Source organism: Heterocephalus glaber, unplaced genomic scaffold (assembly GCF_053883595.1).
Source record: "Heterocephalus glaber isolate CG9 unplaced genomic scaffold, H.glaber_assembly_v1.0 deba00000470, whole genome shotgun sequence".
NCBI classification, from domain to species: Eukaryota; Metazoa; Chordata; class Mammalia; order Rodentia; family Bathyergidae; genus Heterocephalus; species Heterocephalus glaber.
In genome coordinates, this window is record NW_028258145.1 from 18152250 (window position 1) to 18169323 (window position 17074).

At 37.2% G+C, this 17074-nt stretch overlaps 1 protein-coding gene across 6 annotated transcripts in view; it reads right to left on the bottom strand.

Annotated features, from left to right (window-relative positions):
• Positions 1-17074, bottom strand: part of Dnah6 (dynein axonemal heavy chain 6) — a 243015-nt gene that overhangs the window by 69869 nt on the left and 156072 nt on the right. For 5 of the 6 annotated variants that reach the window (XM_087204323.1, XM_087204324.1, XM_087204322.1 and 2 more), the window contains 7 exons: positions 16002-16148; positions 15483-15556; positions 13654-13808; positions 6393-6624; positions 4170-4322; positions 2080-2220; positions 518-760 (listed from right to left, as the gene is read on the bottom strand). In XM_087204323.1, the coding sequence (XP_087060449.1) occupies positions 518-760; positions 2080-2220; positions 4170-4322; positions 6393-6624; positions 13654-13808; positions 15483-15556; positions 16002-16148 (1145 nt within the window). The remainder of the gene's footprint in view (positions 1-517; positions 761-2079; positions 2221-4169; positions 4323-6392; positions 6625-13653; positions 13809-15482; positions 15557-16001; positions 16149-17074) is intronic. The other variant, XM_087204321.1, reaches the window with a different exon arrangement.

The window sequence follows — 17074 nt, forward strand, 5'->3', positions numbered from 1 at the left end:
AAAAGTATAGATATGTTTATACTTTTTTTTCTGCTAAGTTTACAGAAATTATGTACCATTCTCAAGGGTACACTGCAAAAGGCAGAGCTTAGGTTGCATGTAGTGTGGCCAGCACCAAAATTCATGGTCTGAGTGAGGACCATGGCATATGTTACAGCACTAAAACCCTGTCTTATGGGTTAACAAAAAGTTTTCCTCTCTGTTAAATATGGCCGAGATGACTAGGTCTTTGCTTAACTTTGATGCTATTGCAATATCCACATCATTCAACTGTTATGTATTGCTCTTCATACCATTATATAAATGTTAAAAGGACGATGTAAGTAACCAGGAAGAGGGAGCCCTTGGAGCGACAGCATGGGACCCTTTTGTGGGCAAATAGTAGGTTGCTAAGGAAACGGGTCAGGATGAAGACGGCTCTGGAAAGTAAAACAGGTATACAGATCTTCTACTCATTCCTAAAAGCTTTGGGGTTAAGTAAATAGCATGTTTTAAAAGGTGACAACACTGAACTTACTGAAACTAACTGCTTCCTTTTCTCAGCCAGCATAGACAGGTAGAGGTTGATGAGCTCTAGGTAGGAAGTGGGTGTCGTGTAGTACCGCCTGCGGAGCTCGGCGTAATAGCGGTCTGCCATTTGGGAGACACTCAGGTGGACATTGACGCACATGAGGGAAAGCTTCTCTTTGAGTTCTTCACTGGCAGCTTCGACAGTTGAGAAAAATGTCTTTGACACAGAAAGAAGTGCTTCTCTGGGCCACTGTAAATCAAGAAGCAATCTGGAAAATCTGTTGGTCATTTTAATAACATGTAGTTTAACAATTAAGAAAACTATTTCTTTGGAACTTTTCCTTGTCTGATCCCTCTTTTCAGCTAGATAACTCCTAATCCTAGTAATGAGTAATGGTGGTTAAGGAAATGAACTCCTTTCCCTGTCCATTAGAGGGGGGCCCCAGGTCTCTAGCAAAATGTCAAGCGCACAGAAGTTGTTCAAAAATATGTGTTGACCGAATGAATGAATGATTGGGTGTCTATAGAATCTCATGAATGGAATCATATATATTATGAGAACCTTGCGATCTCACTGTATTTTTTACACTGTTGTAAAAGGGGGTCCATCATTGTAACCTTTGTCCTGAACACACCTCAACTTCTTCACTCCTCTCTTGATCCTTTGAGCTCACCAGAACCCTAGTCAGATGCTATTGTGCAGCTGACGAAAGCACACAGTCCTGCAGATAGTCCTTGCTTTAAATATACAACAGCTAACTCTTCAATGCAGTCCAGAAATGTTTCTATACTTTCTTATATGTCACTTTTGTATCCTCCCGAGTATTTCACATCCATTTTACTAGCTCAGACTGCTAACACTTCCACTTTCCTCTTAATTCTCAGCTGATGACTTTGCTTCTCACATCAATAAAAAAGTAGAAGCAATGCAAATAGAACTTCAGTGAGCTTGGCCTCTCTCCCACTTCCATTCTGCATCTCTGCCATCCTTCCTTTCAGGGGTAAGCTGTCCATACTCCCTACTCAGGTCGGTTGGGTCCTCACACCAATGACTTGATTCCATCCTTGACTGTTTTCTTAGGGACATTGGTCCTCCAACACCTAGTGCTGCATGCTGGATCAATGTATTTCTCTTTTTAGGATGATTTTCATCAGCATGTACACACATGCTGCTTATTTTTCCCACTTAAAAATACCTCTCTCTTGATCTCACATGCCCTGCTAGCTCTTATCCCCATTGCTCTGCTTTCATTTGGGCAAAATTCTTAAGCTTATACTCATCTCTGACTCTTTTCCCTTTTCTCTCGAACCCTCTCCATCACCATCTGCTGCAACAGCTCTTGTCATGGTCCCTGATAACAACTACATTGCTGAATTCAAAGTTCTCCTATTCCTTTATAAATTCTGTTTTGCCTTTGTTCTATGGTAGGCACTCTTATCCTAGTAGGAGTAATTTCCTAGCAGCTTTTAAAGTTAATTAAAGTATTGTGAATGATTTCCAGACAATCTCGTACATCTTTAAATTAAGCAAGGCCAGCTTCTCACAGAAGTATTGAGGAAACCACCAACCTGGACAAACCAGTCAATGGTGCAGCAGTTCACCAGGGAGGGGAACATCCGGCATCGGGACCGGAAGGCCTCCCCGACTGGGCTCATGCAGAGGACGATGTGCAGCTTCTGTCGGACTCTGCTGATAAAGTACTGAAACACCTGACCAAGAAAACAAAGATATTTTTCAGTTAAAAACAGGATGAAGCAACAATGAAAATTAGTGTTGACAATGCATTTGAGGCTACTACTATCAAATAAAAAAAATGTTAGCATAGTAGACATATGAATTGCCTTGTCGAACATTCATTCCAATTCCTTTCTCTCAAGTGGTCTGGAAAGATTAAAAACATTTTGCAGACTCCATTGCAATTAGGATTCTGGGTGTGACTTAGGTCCTTCTCTTCAGTGTATTTGAGGAGACCCCTTGAATAAAGTGGAGAGAGATACTCAGACCAGGTTTGGCTTTGGGGCAAAAGAAAGCTGGGAGAGAGAGGCAGGGTGCCAGCATCCATTTCGCAGGTGCAGATCCTGGCAGAAATGGCACGGTCCTGAAGCTATTACTTTGGGTGTGGTCCTGAGCTGCTTCCTGGTATGAGGAGCAGCTTCCTGGTTCTACAGAAAAGGCTGTGGCAGAGGCAGCAGCACTTGACCATTGACCTCCACAGTGTGTGCTTTACATTCGTTCCAAAAGTTCAGTCTGGTATCTTGATCTTTGGCCTTCACGATGATTCTGTACCCCCTCTTACATTAGCTTAAGTATACTTGCTGGCTGTACATAGTATAATCAAAAGATATGATTAATATGTAAATTAAAAATTATTACATTAAAAGACACATCGCCATGAATCACCTTCACAATGTTCTCCCTTACTCTGAACACACTTATCCTATAATTCTTGTCACTTTCTGAAGAAGTTCTGCAAATCTTCTTTTCTTTTTATTTTGATTTTTTTTATATCCTTTTATTGGTACATTTTAGGTATACAATATAATGACATTCATCATTGGAGATATGCACATTTACATACTATCTTAGTTCTTATTTTTTTCTCCATTCTCCTGCCCTCCCTTTAACCCCTCCATCCCTCCCTATTTACAAAGACTTTGTTTCCATCTTTTCATTTTCTCATATTAATTCCATTCCCTTCTTTCCTTTCCCCTACCCCTCTCACTTCCCCCTCCCCTTTGCCCTTTACAAGTCTTCTTTTGCATGTAGTTTTAGTTGTGCTCTCATGGCTGTGTCTGATGTCTGGAAGTAATTAAAAACGTTTACCTTTCGAGGTCATTTTGACTTTGGTGAAAAGCCAGAAGTTGCATGGTGCCAAATCTGGTGACTAAAGTGAATGAGGTCACAGTGTCATGAAGCAATGTGTAACGCGGAACATTGTCATGATGCAGGATGAAACTGGCCAGTTCTCAGGCCATTTTCTGCCATATCATTTCTGAAACACTCTAATAAGCCTGTATAATATTCAGAGTTCACTGTAGTGTTCCTGGGTACAAAATCAGCTGGCATAATTCCATCAAGGTAAAAAAACACAATCAACATCATCTTGTTACATCTTGAATGATCTGCTTTTTTTCTGCATGAGAACTGAGTGATTTCCACTGAGAACTCTGAACTGTGGTCTCAAGATCATAACCATAGATCCAAGTTTCATCTTCTGTGTATTCTTGAGCTGAAATCTGAAGCAGCGTGGTTGCACAACTCCAGTGAAATTGCAAAATTTCATGTTAATGCATTGCTTGTGATCAATGATTTATAGTACACTTTAAAACACACCTTCTCTCTTCTGTAGTTCACAACTGATGGCAGTGAATAAGTTGAAACATAAGTGAGTAAGTTGTTACTAAGGTTAAGCGTGCCCCTTCTCATACTGAAGATCCCTGCCTTTCTATTGGAGGCCCTCTACCTAGCAGTGGAAGACATTTGGTCCAAAAAAGGTGGTCCAGAAAAGGTAAGAGAAAGAATAAGCAAAAAGTTGAAGAAGGTGGTGAAAAAATATTGAGAATTTTTGTATTCATGAACCTCTTAAGGGGATTTGCAGATTGTTGAATGAAAGACCAAGACAAGTTTTTCTTTAGAAAAACATCCTGGCATGTGTTACCTCATCTCTATTTCCCTCAGAAATTCCGAATTCTTTTGCTTTTGGCCTGGTGGCTGCTAAAATCTGCTCCAGTTCATCTTTTTCAAATAAATTAGGCACTTCACCTGAATTCAGGATATTGTTTATATCTTCTAGGAACTCTTCCACTACTATCTGCAGAAGAAAGCGGAGTGATCACTGTTAACTCAATCATTTTATATTTACTACATGTAAATTATAAAGCAAATATTGATTTAAAAATTACTGAGTTAATTTCATCTTTAAGAAATGATAATTTTAAAAATTAGATGGAATCCTAAAATTCTAGCACAGCACGTATATTGATTTTTCACTTTTCCTTCCTGTTTTGTCTCTTAAAAGGCATCCATATTTTACCTGGTTCAAGTCATCTGTGCAAATGTTTTATGTTCTGCTCCTTTCAGTTACTGTGTTATTATAAATATTAATCTACATTTTTGTAGAGTATTAAGCATATTTTAACCATAAATACAGGAGCAGACGTACCATGGAGTCACCACGTCATACATTAACATTAACATAGATGGTTTGTAGACTTGTTTAAATTATTAAAACATTTTTATGCCTATAGCTTTTCTCTCCAGATGGGTCATTTTCTTGGAAATAATTCTCAAGAGTGAGATTAGCAATTAAAGTACATGGATATTTTCTGGATTTTGAAGATTTTACCATTTCTCTATTTTTTCTCTATCTTTACTATTTCTCTATTTTTGAAGATTTTAATATTTCAATTCAAATATGACTTCAATAACTTTTAACATTTATTTTGTTAACCTAGAAAGTATAAATGTTTGCTTTGGGAGAATTTAATTTGCATATCTTTACTTTTTAGCAAGGGCAAATGTTATCCCATTTATTTTTTTCCCATTAAAAAACCTGCTCAAACTTTGTAATCATTTATATATTTGGGTCGTTCTTTTAAATATAAATGGCAAATTTATACACTGTGAAATAAAGATTTTGTTTCATAATTGATGTAAATACTTGAAAATAATTTATCATTTATAATTTTGTTTCAGTTAACTTTTTGGTTATATAGAGATTGGAATTTTATGACAAGATATCTTCTATTTTCTTCATTTGTAATTTTTTGTTTTTCCTCATTTGAACTTGCCATATTTATGTCTGTTAGTTTTCCCTCAGAACAAATACTAGGTTTTTTGGTCTGAATTTTTGTTATTTCTTCTTTTATCTCATAGTTTCCTGTTCTTGTCTTGATGGTTCCTTGTGATCTTTTTTCCTTAAACTTTTAAATAAACAATTTTTTGTTGTTTCTAATTTTTTATTCAAATTCAGAGTTTATTTATGTGAATTCTATTGTTCCTATTCTCCAAGTAGAGATTTTGATTTTATTTTTTTAATTTTTAAAATTTTTATTTATTTATTTATTTTGGTACCGGGGATCGAACTCGGGACCTTTTGCTTTGAGGCAGGTGATGGAAACACTGAGCTAAATCCCTGGCCCAAGATTTTGATTTTATTGATCTTTATATGAATATTTTAAAGTCCTGAGCCACATCATTAATTTCTCCCTTGATTAAAGAAATGGGAAAAGAATGTTATTAGTAAAGATTATAGTTTCTAAAATTTAATGAAAAATTTATTTAGGCCTAATATATGATCAATTGTTTTGCAAATTAATCCTGCTTTCAGTATTTTAAAAATTAAAAAGAATTTAAAAACATTTATGCATCAAATCTGTCACTTTTTAATTCCTTGGTTCATTTTTTGAAAGTTGTTTTCCCTAAAGTGAAAATTCTTGAGTGTAATCAGTGTTGAAAATCCTATACCATAGAATTCAAGACCAATTAAATGGGACATTGTAGATATAAAGTTAATTTGGCCTGAAACAGTCCTTATTTTTTCCTTTTTTTGGATAAAGCATATTTCCCTAATGGATTTTATTTAGGTAATCATTTTCTTATATGCACTTCTAAAGAAAGAATTTATTACCTTCTGCTTCCTTTGTCCTTTCCCCCAACGAACAGTTAAACTTTTTCTCTTTAACTTTTGATCATAATTACTTAGAATTTAAAGGCGGAAACTTGGTAAAATAAAGAAAAGTGTATTATAAAAGCCTTTTACAAGGTGCAGGAAATGTTATCAGAAGCGACGATCCTCTGAACTTCATCCTACAAACTTCAAAGCACAGGCTGATCTGTGATATTCCTGTTTCCTGTTCTTACACTTGGAGTGTTTACGTACCTGGGTGTCTGTGAAAAGGAAAACCATATTTCTGTCCTCTATACCAGCCATTTTGTACAATTTCCTCAGGTCCTCATGAAAAGTATCATAATTATATCCCCGAGTGAGTTCAATTTGCAAACATTTGTAGCCACATATATGAGCTGCAAGTCTCGTAAGAGACTGCTTTCCAGTGCCTCCCACTCCAACCAGCAGGGCATTGCCTCTTTCTTGACGGATCATCCGGGCAATCCTGCAGGAAGCAAAGCAGAAGATTTATTTACAGTTCACAGACCTGAGTTTTGCACAGAGGGCCTGCCAGTTTAGGAAGGCTGGTAGACTGAAGAGCAGGGAGAACAGTACTGCCAGGCCTTTCCTCTTTTCCACCTCTTCCCTGTCTCCTATAAACTTGTGGCTTTCTGTACTAGAAGCATAAATAAAGTAATATTTCAAATAAAATAAATTTAAAATAAAGAATAATTTCTTCTGTGTCAAATGGGACCCTGCCTAATTTGAGCCCCTATTTATATTAATTATGATGTTGGCAAGCCCAGGTCTCCATTTCTAAGGATGATCATTAGGTCTGAGACATGCAGGTCAGAAGGAGAGATCAATGGGAACAAGTACTGCAAGATAGCAACAAAACTTTAGGAAAGTTCTGCTTCATGTTAACAAGAATTTTAAAAAAGCACTCTAATCATGATGCTAGACTCGGCACCCAGAAAGAAGGAAGGAAAAATCTGAGTTTAGGAAAAGTTGGAGAGAGATGAAAAACCTGACTATACTAGACTGACACCTCTGTAGAAGATGAGCCTCACAAATAGGATACCATTGGAAGCAGAATAGGGGAAGTAGAGGATGAGCTCAGGAAATTCTCCTGGAACATAGAGAAAAATGAGTGATATCAAAATGAGGAGAGAGAAAATAGAAGGTGGACAAATGTAGAGGAGTAAATGGGATAATAGAGCCCACATAATAGCAACTACAGAAGCAGAGAGAAGAGAGAATAGAACTAATGAGACAGTGACTGAAATAAGAGCCACTGTGGTCATGAAAGAAAATCAAACAGGAGAGATTTAATTTTAATTAAAACAGATTAAAATTTCTGATTTAGGTACTTTCCCATTATTAGGACACAATACCTGACACTTGTAACTTGAAGGAGAAGAAGTTTATTTTGGCTTACAGGGTTCAGTTCATGGTTGGCAGCTCCACATCAGGAAAGGCACAGTGGAAGGTCATGGTGGAGGATAGCTGCTCGTGCCATGGAAGCCAGGAAGTGGAGAGGCAAGGAAGAGCCAGGGACAAGTGTCCTTTGGCCAAGCCCCACCTTTTAACATGAGATTTTTGGAGGACATTTCAGATCTAAAGCATATCAATTTGCAAACCTTTCCTTAAAAGAGTTCTTGAAGATATACAGAAGTATAAATAAAATTTAAAAATCCAAGAAGGGGAGAAGAGATCTCAATATAAATGTGAACAGTGTGTAAAAGAATCAAGTCTATCTGGTATATAGTCCCTAAGTTATAAAAAGGATAATAAATTCTTCTTAAAAAGAGGAAAATGTAAAATGTAAATATAATTTCTTTTTTAAAGATTGTCATTGTCTAAAATCTCATATTGGATCAGCAGAAACTACAGATCATAGGAGAAATGGAAAAGCAGGTTTCTTTTCTTTTTTTGCACAAGAAGGACCTACCTAGCTACCTTTCTACCAAACTTGTTTTATTCATGACTGATAACTGGAGAGAGGCTCAAATATTTTAAAATTATAATGGCTTTTTATAAATTATGATAGTATAATCTCATTATACTACCCATTAGAGGTAACTATTGTCAACCCTTGCCATGTAAGCCCCATTATGAAGAATAGATGCTGACCAGCTCTCTATGACAGGTGAGCAGAACATATGGTAGGTGCTTCATAGACTATATATATTCAAGTGACCAATGTGGAGGGACTTGAAAATCTGTGAAATAAAGAATACAATGCCCTGTCATCCTTGGAGGCAGGGTAGAGGTGCTATGTAGTATGAGAATAGAACAGGGAGTCTACAAGAACTTATTTTTTTTCTTTCAAATCATTTTTATTTTCTTTTCTGGATGAGAATACATCTACATATGATTCTCTAGAAATGACATACTTGACTGACAACCATGTTTTGTTGTTTAGTACTCGGTCCTATGCCCCCAAATATAGAAAGGAGTCAAAAGAGGGGAGGGCAGGGGAGAATACTTCTGTACCCCTTCACAGTGCAGTACTTCCTATAAATTACTCTATATAAAATCACAAAGTATAATCCTTTTTTATTCTTCATTTCCAAAATTTTTAAATATTCTAATTTCTTTACATTTCCATCTAAATTTTGATGTCAGATTCCCTGTGCCCATATACTGCTAGAGTTTTTATCGGAACTGTATTAAATCTATAAATCAAATTGGGAAGGACTGACAGTTTTTATATGAACATAGTATACTTCTACATTTAGGTCTGTTTTGATTTCCTTCAGTACCCTTTAGATTCCAGCATACAGATCAAGTGTACATGTATGTTGTATTTATACCAAAGTATTCCTTTGGAACTACTATAAATAGTACTCATTATTCCATGTTCCTATTGTACATTGCTAGACGTGATTTTTCAGTACCTACAAGAGAGTGGTTCCAGGAAACTCCACAAATACCAAAATCCACAGACACTCAAGTTCCTTTGAAAATGGCATAGTATTTGTATACAAGCTATTCACATCCTCTTGTATATTTTAAATCATCTCCATATTAGTTATAATACCTAAGACAATGTAAATGCTATATAAATAATTGTTATATTCCCTAGGGAATACTACAACAAAGGGCTTAGTTCAGACACATGCTTAGTTCAGCCACAGTTTTTTTCACATACTTTTAATCCATGGTTGGTTGAATCTGCAGACAATGGACCTGAAGAAATGGAGGGCCAAATGTATGGAGAATTAAGACTGGGATGGGGATGCGGGTGTGTGTGTGTATCTTATATCCCGTGACCTTGCTAAACTCTAGGTTTTTGAAGATTCTTTGGGACAATCATGTTGTCTGTCAATGGAAACAGTTTTATTTCTTCTTTCTCAATCTCCTCCTCTTTTATTTCCTTTTGTTGCCATATTAATGCTAACCAGGATTTTCTAGTAAAATACTGAACTGGAGAGGTTAAGAGTAGACATTCTTGCTTTGTTCTTCTTCATGGAAGAAAACTTTCATTCCTTCACCATCAAGTATGATGTTAGCTGTAGTTTGTTTTGACTATGATTTTCCTTTTATAAACAGTGGAATTTAATTTACTTTTTTTTTTTTTTTTTTTTTTTTGAGGATTTCTGCAATATGTTCATGAGGTAAACTGGTCCCTAGTTTTCTTTTCCTTTGTCCTTCCTTTATTCTTTACTGTTTGTCTGGTTTACATAATCAGGTTAATTCTGGCTTCATAAAGAAAGGTGGAAAGTGTTTCACCATCTTCTAAGTTCTGATCCACTGAACTGGCTGCTTCCCAGTGTGGTTGGTCTGGTTTTCCCACTATTAACAGATGGGAAAAACATCGCACTGTAGTCCAGCAGGTCGCTCAGCTCCTTTTTGGTCCCTATGGCGGCCATGCGCTGTCGTTGGGGGTTCATCTTCGGCCACTTCTCGCAGGTCCAGCCTCCTGTGAATGTTCCCTCCGGCCGCGCGCGGAAGGGCTCAGCGGCTGCCTTCCTCCGGGGCGGGCTGCGGTCCCCCACAGAACTTGTGGGTCTCCTCAGGCGAACATTTTTTTCGCTGAGGGGCCTCAGCACCGCCCTGCGTTCAACCCCAAGAACTTATTAAAAAATGCTCTTCCAGGACAAACCCGAGACTCCGTTCCTTTACTTAGGGTCTTTTAAAATAACAAACTTTCAAATTTGTCTCTTTCATCTCCATACCCTCTCCTTCTCTTCAGGCACCTCTGCTCTTCTAATATACTGACTGTCTTGATAATAGTGCTTTGTCTAGAACAGGGGTCACCAAATTATGCTGTTTGGGTCAAATCCTGCTCCCTGTGAATGTATGTTTTATGGTCTGTCTAATAAGAATGTTTTTATTTTTTTAAATGGTTGAAAAAATATCAAAAGTAGAGTAATATTTCATGATTTGTGAAAATCATGTGAAATTCAAATATTAGCACCTATAAAATATTACTGAAACATAGCCAAGCTCATTTGTCATTGTCTGCAGCTTCTCATACACTGCACGGCAGAATTGAATAGATGCAACAGGGACTGTATGGCCCGCAGAGCCTAGAATATTTTCTGTCTGGCTCTTTACAAAAGAGATTTGTTACCTCCTTCCCCAGGACCTTGGCCAACTCCTGTCCTAGAACAAGGAAGACCCAAAGGCATGGTTTTTATTGCTATGGCCCTGTCATGGTACACATCTAATGAAAGACACAGCAATCTGCTCATTTCTCTTCAGTTACCTGTGTGAATAAAAATTGAAGGCCAAAAGTTTTATTTTTTTCTATAATGCACAGGTGGATGAAATATTGAATATAAAAATCTTTCTCTACATATGTAATGCTTTCCTCATTTCATGTATCTCTTTACTCATTATAGTTTGATTACTTCTATCTGAGATTATTGAAAATAAATGGCTTGTCTATAATGCTGTTTTTTTCTAAAATTTACATGTAAATAAATAGAGAACTCCTAGTAAGAATCCTTTAATGTAGTAGACAGACTACACTCTATGTAATGAGGTAGGCAAGGGATTAGTAGCTTATATTTTAAGGAAAAGAATCGTTCAACCATCCTTGGAGCATGGTGATAACTTTGGGGCACATGATGGGTAGAAAATTCCTGGTGCATTTGCACTTTGTAAACACAGGCTCTGAAGTAAAAATTTTCCCCCTAAGTTGGGAAGACTATTACCCACTCATCCTATGCTAAAGAAAACACCCTCCCCCCCAAAAAACCAAACCAACCAACCAAACAAAAAAGCCAAAACCAAAAAGTCACCAAGAAATGAACATGTTGCATGTACTAAACTACTGATCATAAGTTATTTTCATAATGAAACCCTTTTCACTGCTAATCAGCTGTAGGTATTTGAAAGTAGAAATGTTTCTTTTGATTCCAAACTACCTACCCTCTCTAGAAAAACAGACAACACCTCTACATTGTTTTTTACATGGCAGTCCTTTGGGTGTCTGAAATCCAAATCTCTACCATTTTATAACTGGTTTTTAATTTCCCCCTTTAATATTTTAAACAAATCTAAGTTCTTAGTAATTCTCTTTCACAAAAGTAAGAAAGACTATAAATATAATTAAGCTGGATTTGCCTATTGTCTGGTCTGTTCTCCAGGAAGTCTCTCAGACCAGAGGGCTGCCATCATTACTATTTTTCTTTCTCCTGCTCTCTTTTTTGTAGGCTCAAAGCTTCCTAAGCTATAGGAATGAAAGTTGTTAGGGGATGATGTGTGGGCATGCTGGCAAGGGGACAGATGGGAAACATGTGATGTCTTGACAACCTAATGACAAGTGCTCATATCTTATAATGCAAGCTGTAACAAACAGAACTTCTGAATTAGAGTTAATTAGAGATCAGAAATGTAGGATAGGTGGAAGACTTCTTTGCTTATGGTTTAGTGAAAAATGTTCTGGGAATTTAATCATCAGTCTTAAAGAGGACATACATTAAAATGTAATGGATGTGGGGGAAAGAAAAGCCAGTAAAATCTTGGTGCAGTAATAGATCAGAAATCCCATTCTCACACATATTTTACACTGCTTATCCCATAAAATATGATATCAAATCTGATTACCATCTTTTAAGTGGAACATTGAAAAGTTATGGAATATTAAGTATGTTGAAGGCTAGAAATACATTTTAATGGGTAACATCAAAGATCTGGAATGATTTTGCCTGGAGATGATAAAGCTAAGAGAAGAATGGGAATGATTTTCAAATAATTGCATGTTGTTATGAAAAGAGTGGGTCCATTTTGAGTGGGGAGACCTGCAGTGGAGTTAGAGGCAAAGCACTGAATATGATTCTCCAGCTTGCCACACGCTCTCTAGAAGACTTTGGAAATTTTCCCTCTTCTCTCTGTGGCACACTGCCTTCTCCAAAAAATGGCTACAATAATGTTTCTGGTCTCACCTTCTCTTGGATGTCATAAAAGATAGAGTATCTGTTTTCTTCTTGCATTTGAATGTGGATGGACCTCTGTGTCTGCTTTGACTAAAAGAGTATGGTAGAACTGATGATATATGATTTCCAAGGCAAAGCCACAAAGGCCATGTGGCTTCTGCCTGGTTTTCTGCCTTAGAGCACTTGCTTTTGGACCCCTGAGTCACCACAGAGGAAGCCCAGTCACTCTGATGTCGCCATGGAGAGACATGTAGAAAGACAACATGGAAGCAGAGATGGTCCAGGTGTTCCAGCTGCTACTGAGTGCAACTGAAGTGAAACCCCAAGAAAGAACTGCCCAGAACAATGAGAGGCAATGATAAAAGTGAAGCCAGTATGTGCTGGAGTGGCTAAGAAGCCACTGGAACATTCTCTGAGCCTTATTTGCAAGGAGACTATGATATTGCATCTGGAGAGGTGTGGTGACAAGTTAAATGAGATGCTGTAAATCATGGTTTTATATGCACACTGAATGCCATTATTATTCCTGTTCTATAGATGTCAGAAATCACAGGAAGCAGATGGCCTGTGCTGGAAGGGTCATTTCAACTTGCTGAATTGTCCAACAGAGCATGAACCACTTCATAAAGTGATGTGTGCCCCAAGGACTGTGGATATTCAGCCTGGATGCCCGTGTATCAGGGACAAGAGTACTTTCAGTGGGGAGAAGTCAGACTAATAAGCACATAGACTTTATTATTCATCTTGTTTGCTATAATATTGAACTCCTTTCTTTTTCTGGTACCAGGGGATCAAACTCGGGACCTTGCACTTGCAAGGCTGGCAGCGGAACCACTGAGCTAAATCCTCGGCCCAAACTTCTCCTCTCTTTAGGCACACATGTCATTAGCCTCATAATGAGGTATATGTATCTTTGCAAATCAGACCTCAGATCTTTTTTTATAACAAGATAGGACATAAAAAACCAAAATGACCTTTTAATATTTAGCAAAATAATAACTCTTGTGATTTCATAGAAAGTTCATGCCATATATATATATATATATAATATATATATATATATTTAAAATGTCTTTTAAATTGCATTGAGAATTACCGAAACTTTAGTCCATCTAGCAATCTACTGGACACTTATAGAACTTTACCTTGAAACATGTTCTATGGCATCCTGGAAGAACACCAACTTTACTTCTTTGGGGTTTGTGAGGTTATAATCATCAAGATAGTCCTGTAGAATGTTTGCAATTTTTTCCATATCAGGCATATCATCATAAATCCGGTCAGCCTTCTCTATGCCAAACTATAAGATGATTTATGGGAGAAGAATCAAGTTGGATCAGTTCTGATATGTAATTATACCCAACATGCATAGTCTGGGAAATCCATTTCATTTAAATTTTTTAAATGGTACACTGTAATTTCAGTGATCTTCGTAGTAACATTCACGAAGGACCTTAAAATAGGGTTTTAACTTTTCTCACAATCCCAAACTCTAGTTACATGTTTTTGCTTTTAGAATGTGAATTTGAAAAACTGTCTGGTTGAAAACTATTCCTGGAAGATTGTTATTGGTTTTTTTTTTTTTTGTTAACAGGAATCAAACTCAGGACTTTGTGCTTTTGAGTCAGGCAGCGACACCATTGAGCTAAATGCCCGGCTCAGATTGTTATTGTTATCATGCTGGGACTATAGGTTTTACACAGCAGTCATCTAGGGTTAAATTGTTAAGAATGAGAATTGTTTAAACTAAAGTGAGTTGAGTCCCTGTTTGGACCTAGTGAGGAAGTCTTTGCTCTAGCAACTCTCCTGAGAACACTGAAATATATCTAAACAATGCCAGAAGAGTCTTGCTTTTCCTTTTGCTTTGCTTTATTCCCCCGTGTAATATCATCACTAGAAACACATAGAAAATGCAATATTTAAAAAACTTTGGACTTTACTTTTAATGGTAAACTTAAACAAGTATATTCCACATATATAAATTATTTATCTTTTTATCTGGTAGGTGGTAATACTCATCTGGAGGAGCTTTCAGAGTGGTGAAGTCCTGAACACATGTAATATTAAATGTGGGCTCGATCATGCCAAGCCAGTATTGTCTGGAAGTCTGCTGTATTCTAATTCTGTGGGAGAATGCAGGGGCTTAGGGTGAAAAAAAAAAGACATGCCCTCTGAGACACTGGGCACATATCCATGAACAACAGTTAGCCTGGAAAACAAGGTGGCTGCCTGCCAACGTAGGTGTGGCACTTAGATGGAAGATCTATTCTAGGAAGGTCAGTACATAGGCTTTATTGGGGGCAGATTTGAGACACTCGTAAGGAAATATAAAAGAAGTTAAATATGAGGGAAAAGTTGCTATTAAGCAGAGTTACCCTAAAGTGCAGCAGTTATGTCGACTAATTAGCTTTCCAGCACTAGAAGGATGCAAACAGGGGCCAAATAGCTTCATACAATGAGGGATTCCAGATTTAAGTTAAGATACAAGCCTCTCTGCTTTCTTCCAAATCAAATTCTCTAATGGCTGCTTGATATGTACTATTACTGAAATGAGGATAACTAGATTGGGGTAAACTTTTTTTTTTTTTGGTACCAGGGATCGAACACAGGACCTTGCACTAGTGAGGCAGGCGCCAGAACCACTGAGTTAAATCCCCAGCCCTGGGGTAAACTTTTTTTTCAGTATGGTAATATTTTCAGTTTTGCAGGTTCACTGTCATTACTGCTGCACTCCGCTGCTGTCCTGCAAAAGCAGTCATACAAGTGGTGCACACAAGTACCTGTGGCTGTGTTCTGATAACACTTTCTTTTCAAAAATAGGCTGCAAGTGGATATGACCCATGGAGCCACACTTTACCCATGTCCAGTCTTGATAGTTCATTTTCACAGATGTAAAGTTTCTACAGAACAACTGCGTTGGAACAGAGTAAATGCTTGCTAACCTGATGCAGTCAAGTCAATAAAACATGCTTGCCTTAATGAAGTCTCCAAATATGATGGGTTTATTTAAAAAATATTCCAGGCCAATTGCAATTCCAAAATGTTTATCTGTTAAAAAGCAGAAACAGTTTTCAATAGAATGATGGGCTTGAATGCTGCATTTTTACAGAAGTATAGAATTATCATGGCTTCTTAGACAAAATGTCATTTTTCTACTTTCCCTCCTCTACTTAAAATTTTATACTGAATTAAAACTATTAATACTTCCTGAATTTTAAAAAATTATTTTCATAATATTTTATATATTTGAACTATTAAAGAAAATACATTTTGCTCATGAATGAGCAAAGTTCACTACTCAGCTTAATTTTCCTTTATAGAAACCAAATTGCTACCCATGCCCCAAGATGATTGTAAACCGCATATACTGCAAAATGCACTAATAAAATAAAACTAAATTAAAAAAAGAAAGCCACAAAAGCAAAAAAAAAAGGAATCAAATTGTTTTTCTGCAAGGAAAAAAAAGAATAGGTAAATAAAGCTTTATATTTACTGGCCATTTCTGTCAAAATAACATGGAAGTATTGCTTATCTTCATTATTAATCAAACGGTCATGGAAGACTCTTTGACATTCATGGCAAAATAGTCTAAATATCTGAATTTCTTTTCTTATTCTTCCTGAATCACACTGGAGAATCCCTGTGTTTTAAGAATAGAAAGAAAAATTTTACATTTGTGGAATCTCTGGTCATAGTTAATTAACTAGGAAACACTTATGTCCATATTTACCTCACATTGATTTATTTTTTCATTTATACCTTCATTCATTCACTCACTTCCAGACACAATTGTAGGCCGTGGGGATGATGTGGTGAACTAAGTAAACAGCCCTCATACAACTGGTATCACAAGGCAAGAGACAGAAACTTAAACCTATATGCAGAGAAATATGCAGGACATACTTCCAGGTATTATGTGCTATGAATTTTTGCTGAGGTGACATGTGGGCAGGAAAAGTGGACTACGTGGCTATCTGGAGAAAAGCATTCCTAAAACAGTACATAGGCCCTGGGTAGGCCCTGATTCAGGAATGGTGAGGTGGCAGCAGCTGCAAGGAGGAAAATAGGAGAAACAAGGCAAAGAGGAAGCCCAGGTTCAGACCATGCAGAGATTTAGCCACAACACAGCAGGGGCTGGGGATGCAGCCTGAGGAGGGTGTAAACAGGGGATACCTCTGGCTGCTATGCAGAAGGCAGAGCTGAGTTCATGGTGGGAAAGGGACATGGACAGACTGGAAACAGATTAGAGAAGAAGCTGTTGCTGTTAAAATCCCTGGGGAAAGTTTGGTTCCAAGGCAGAAACATCATAGTGCAAGGGAAGAGTGGAGGAAAGCTGCTCATCTTATAGCAGTCAAGTATCAGAGAAGGTAAAGAAGAGCCACAGAGGGAGGAAGCATATACTCAGGGCCAAGAATATATCCTTCTGGGTTACACTCTCAGTGATCTACTTCCTCTAAATAGTCCATTTAGCAAATGAATTCATCAACGGGTTAATCCAATCTATTTAGCTAATGAACGAATCACTAAATCAATAGGTTAGGGCCGCATAATTCAATCACTTCTCTA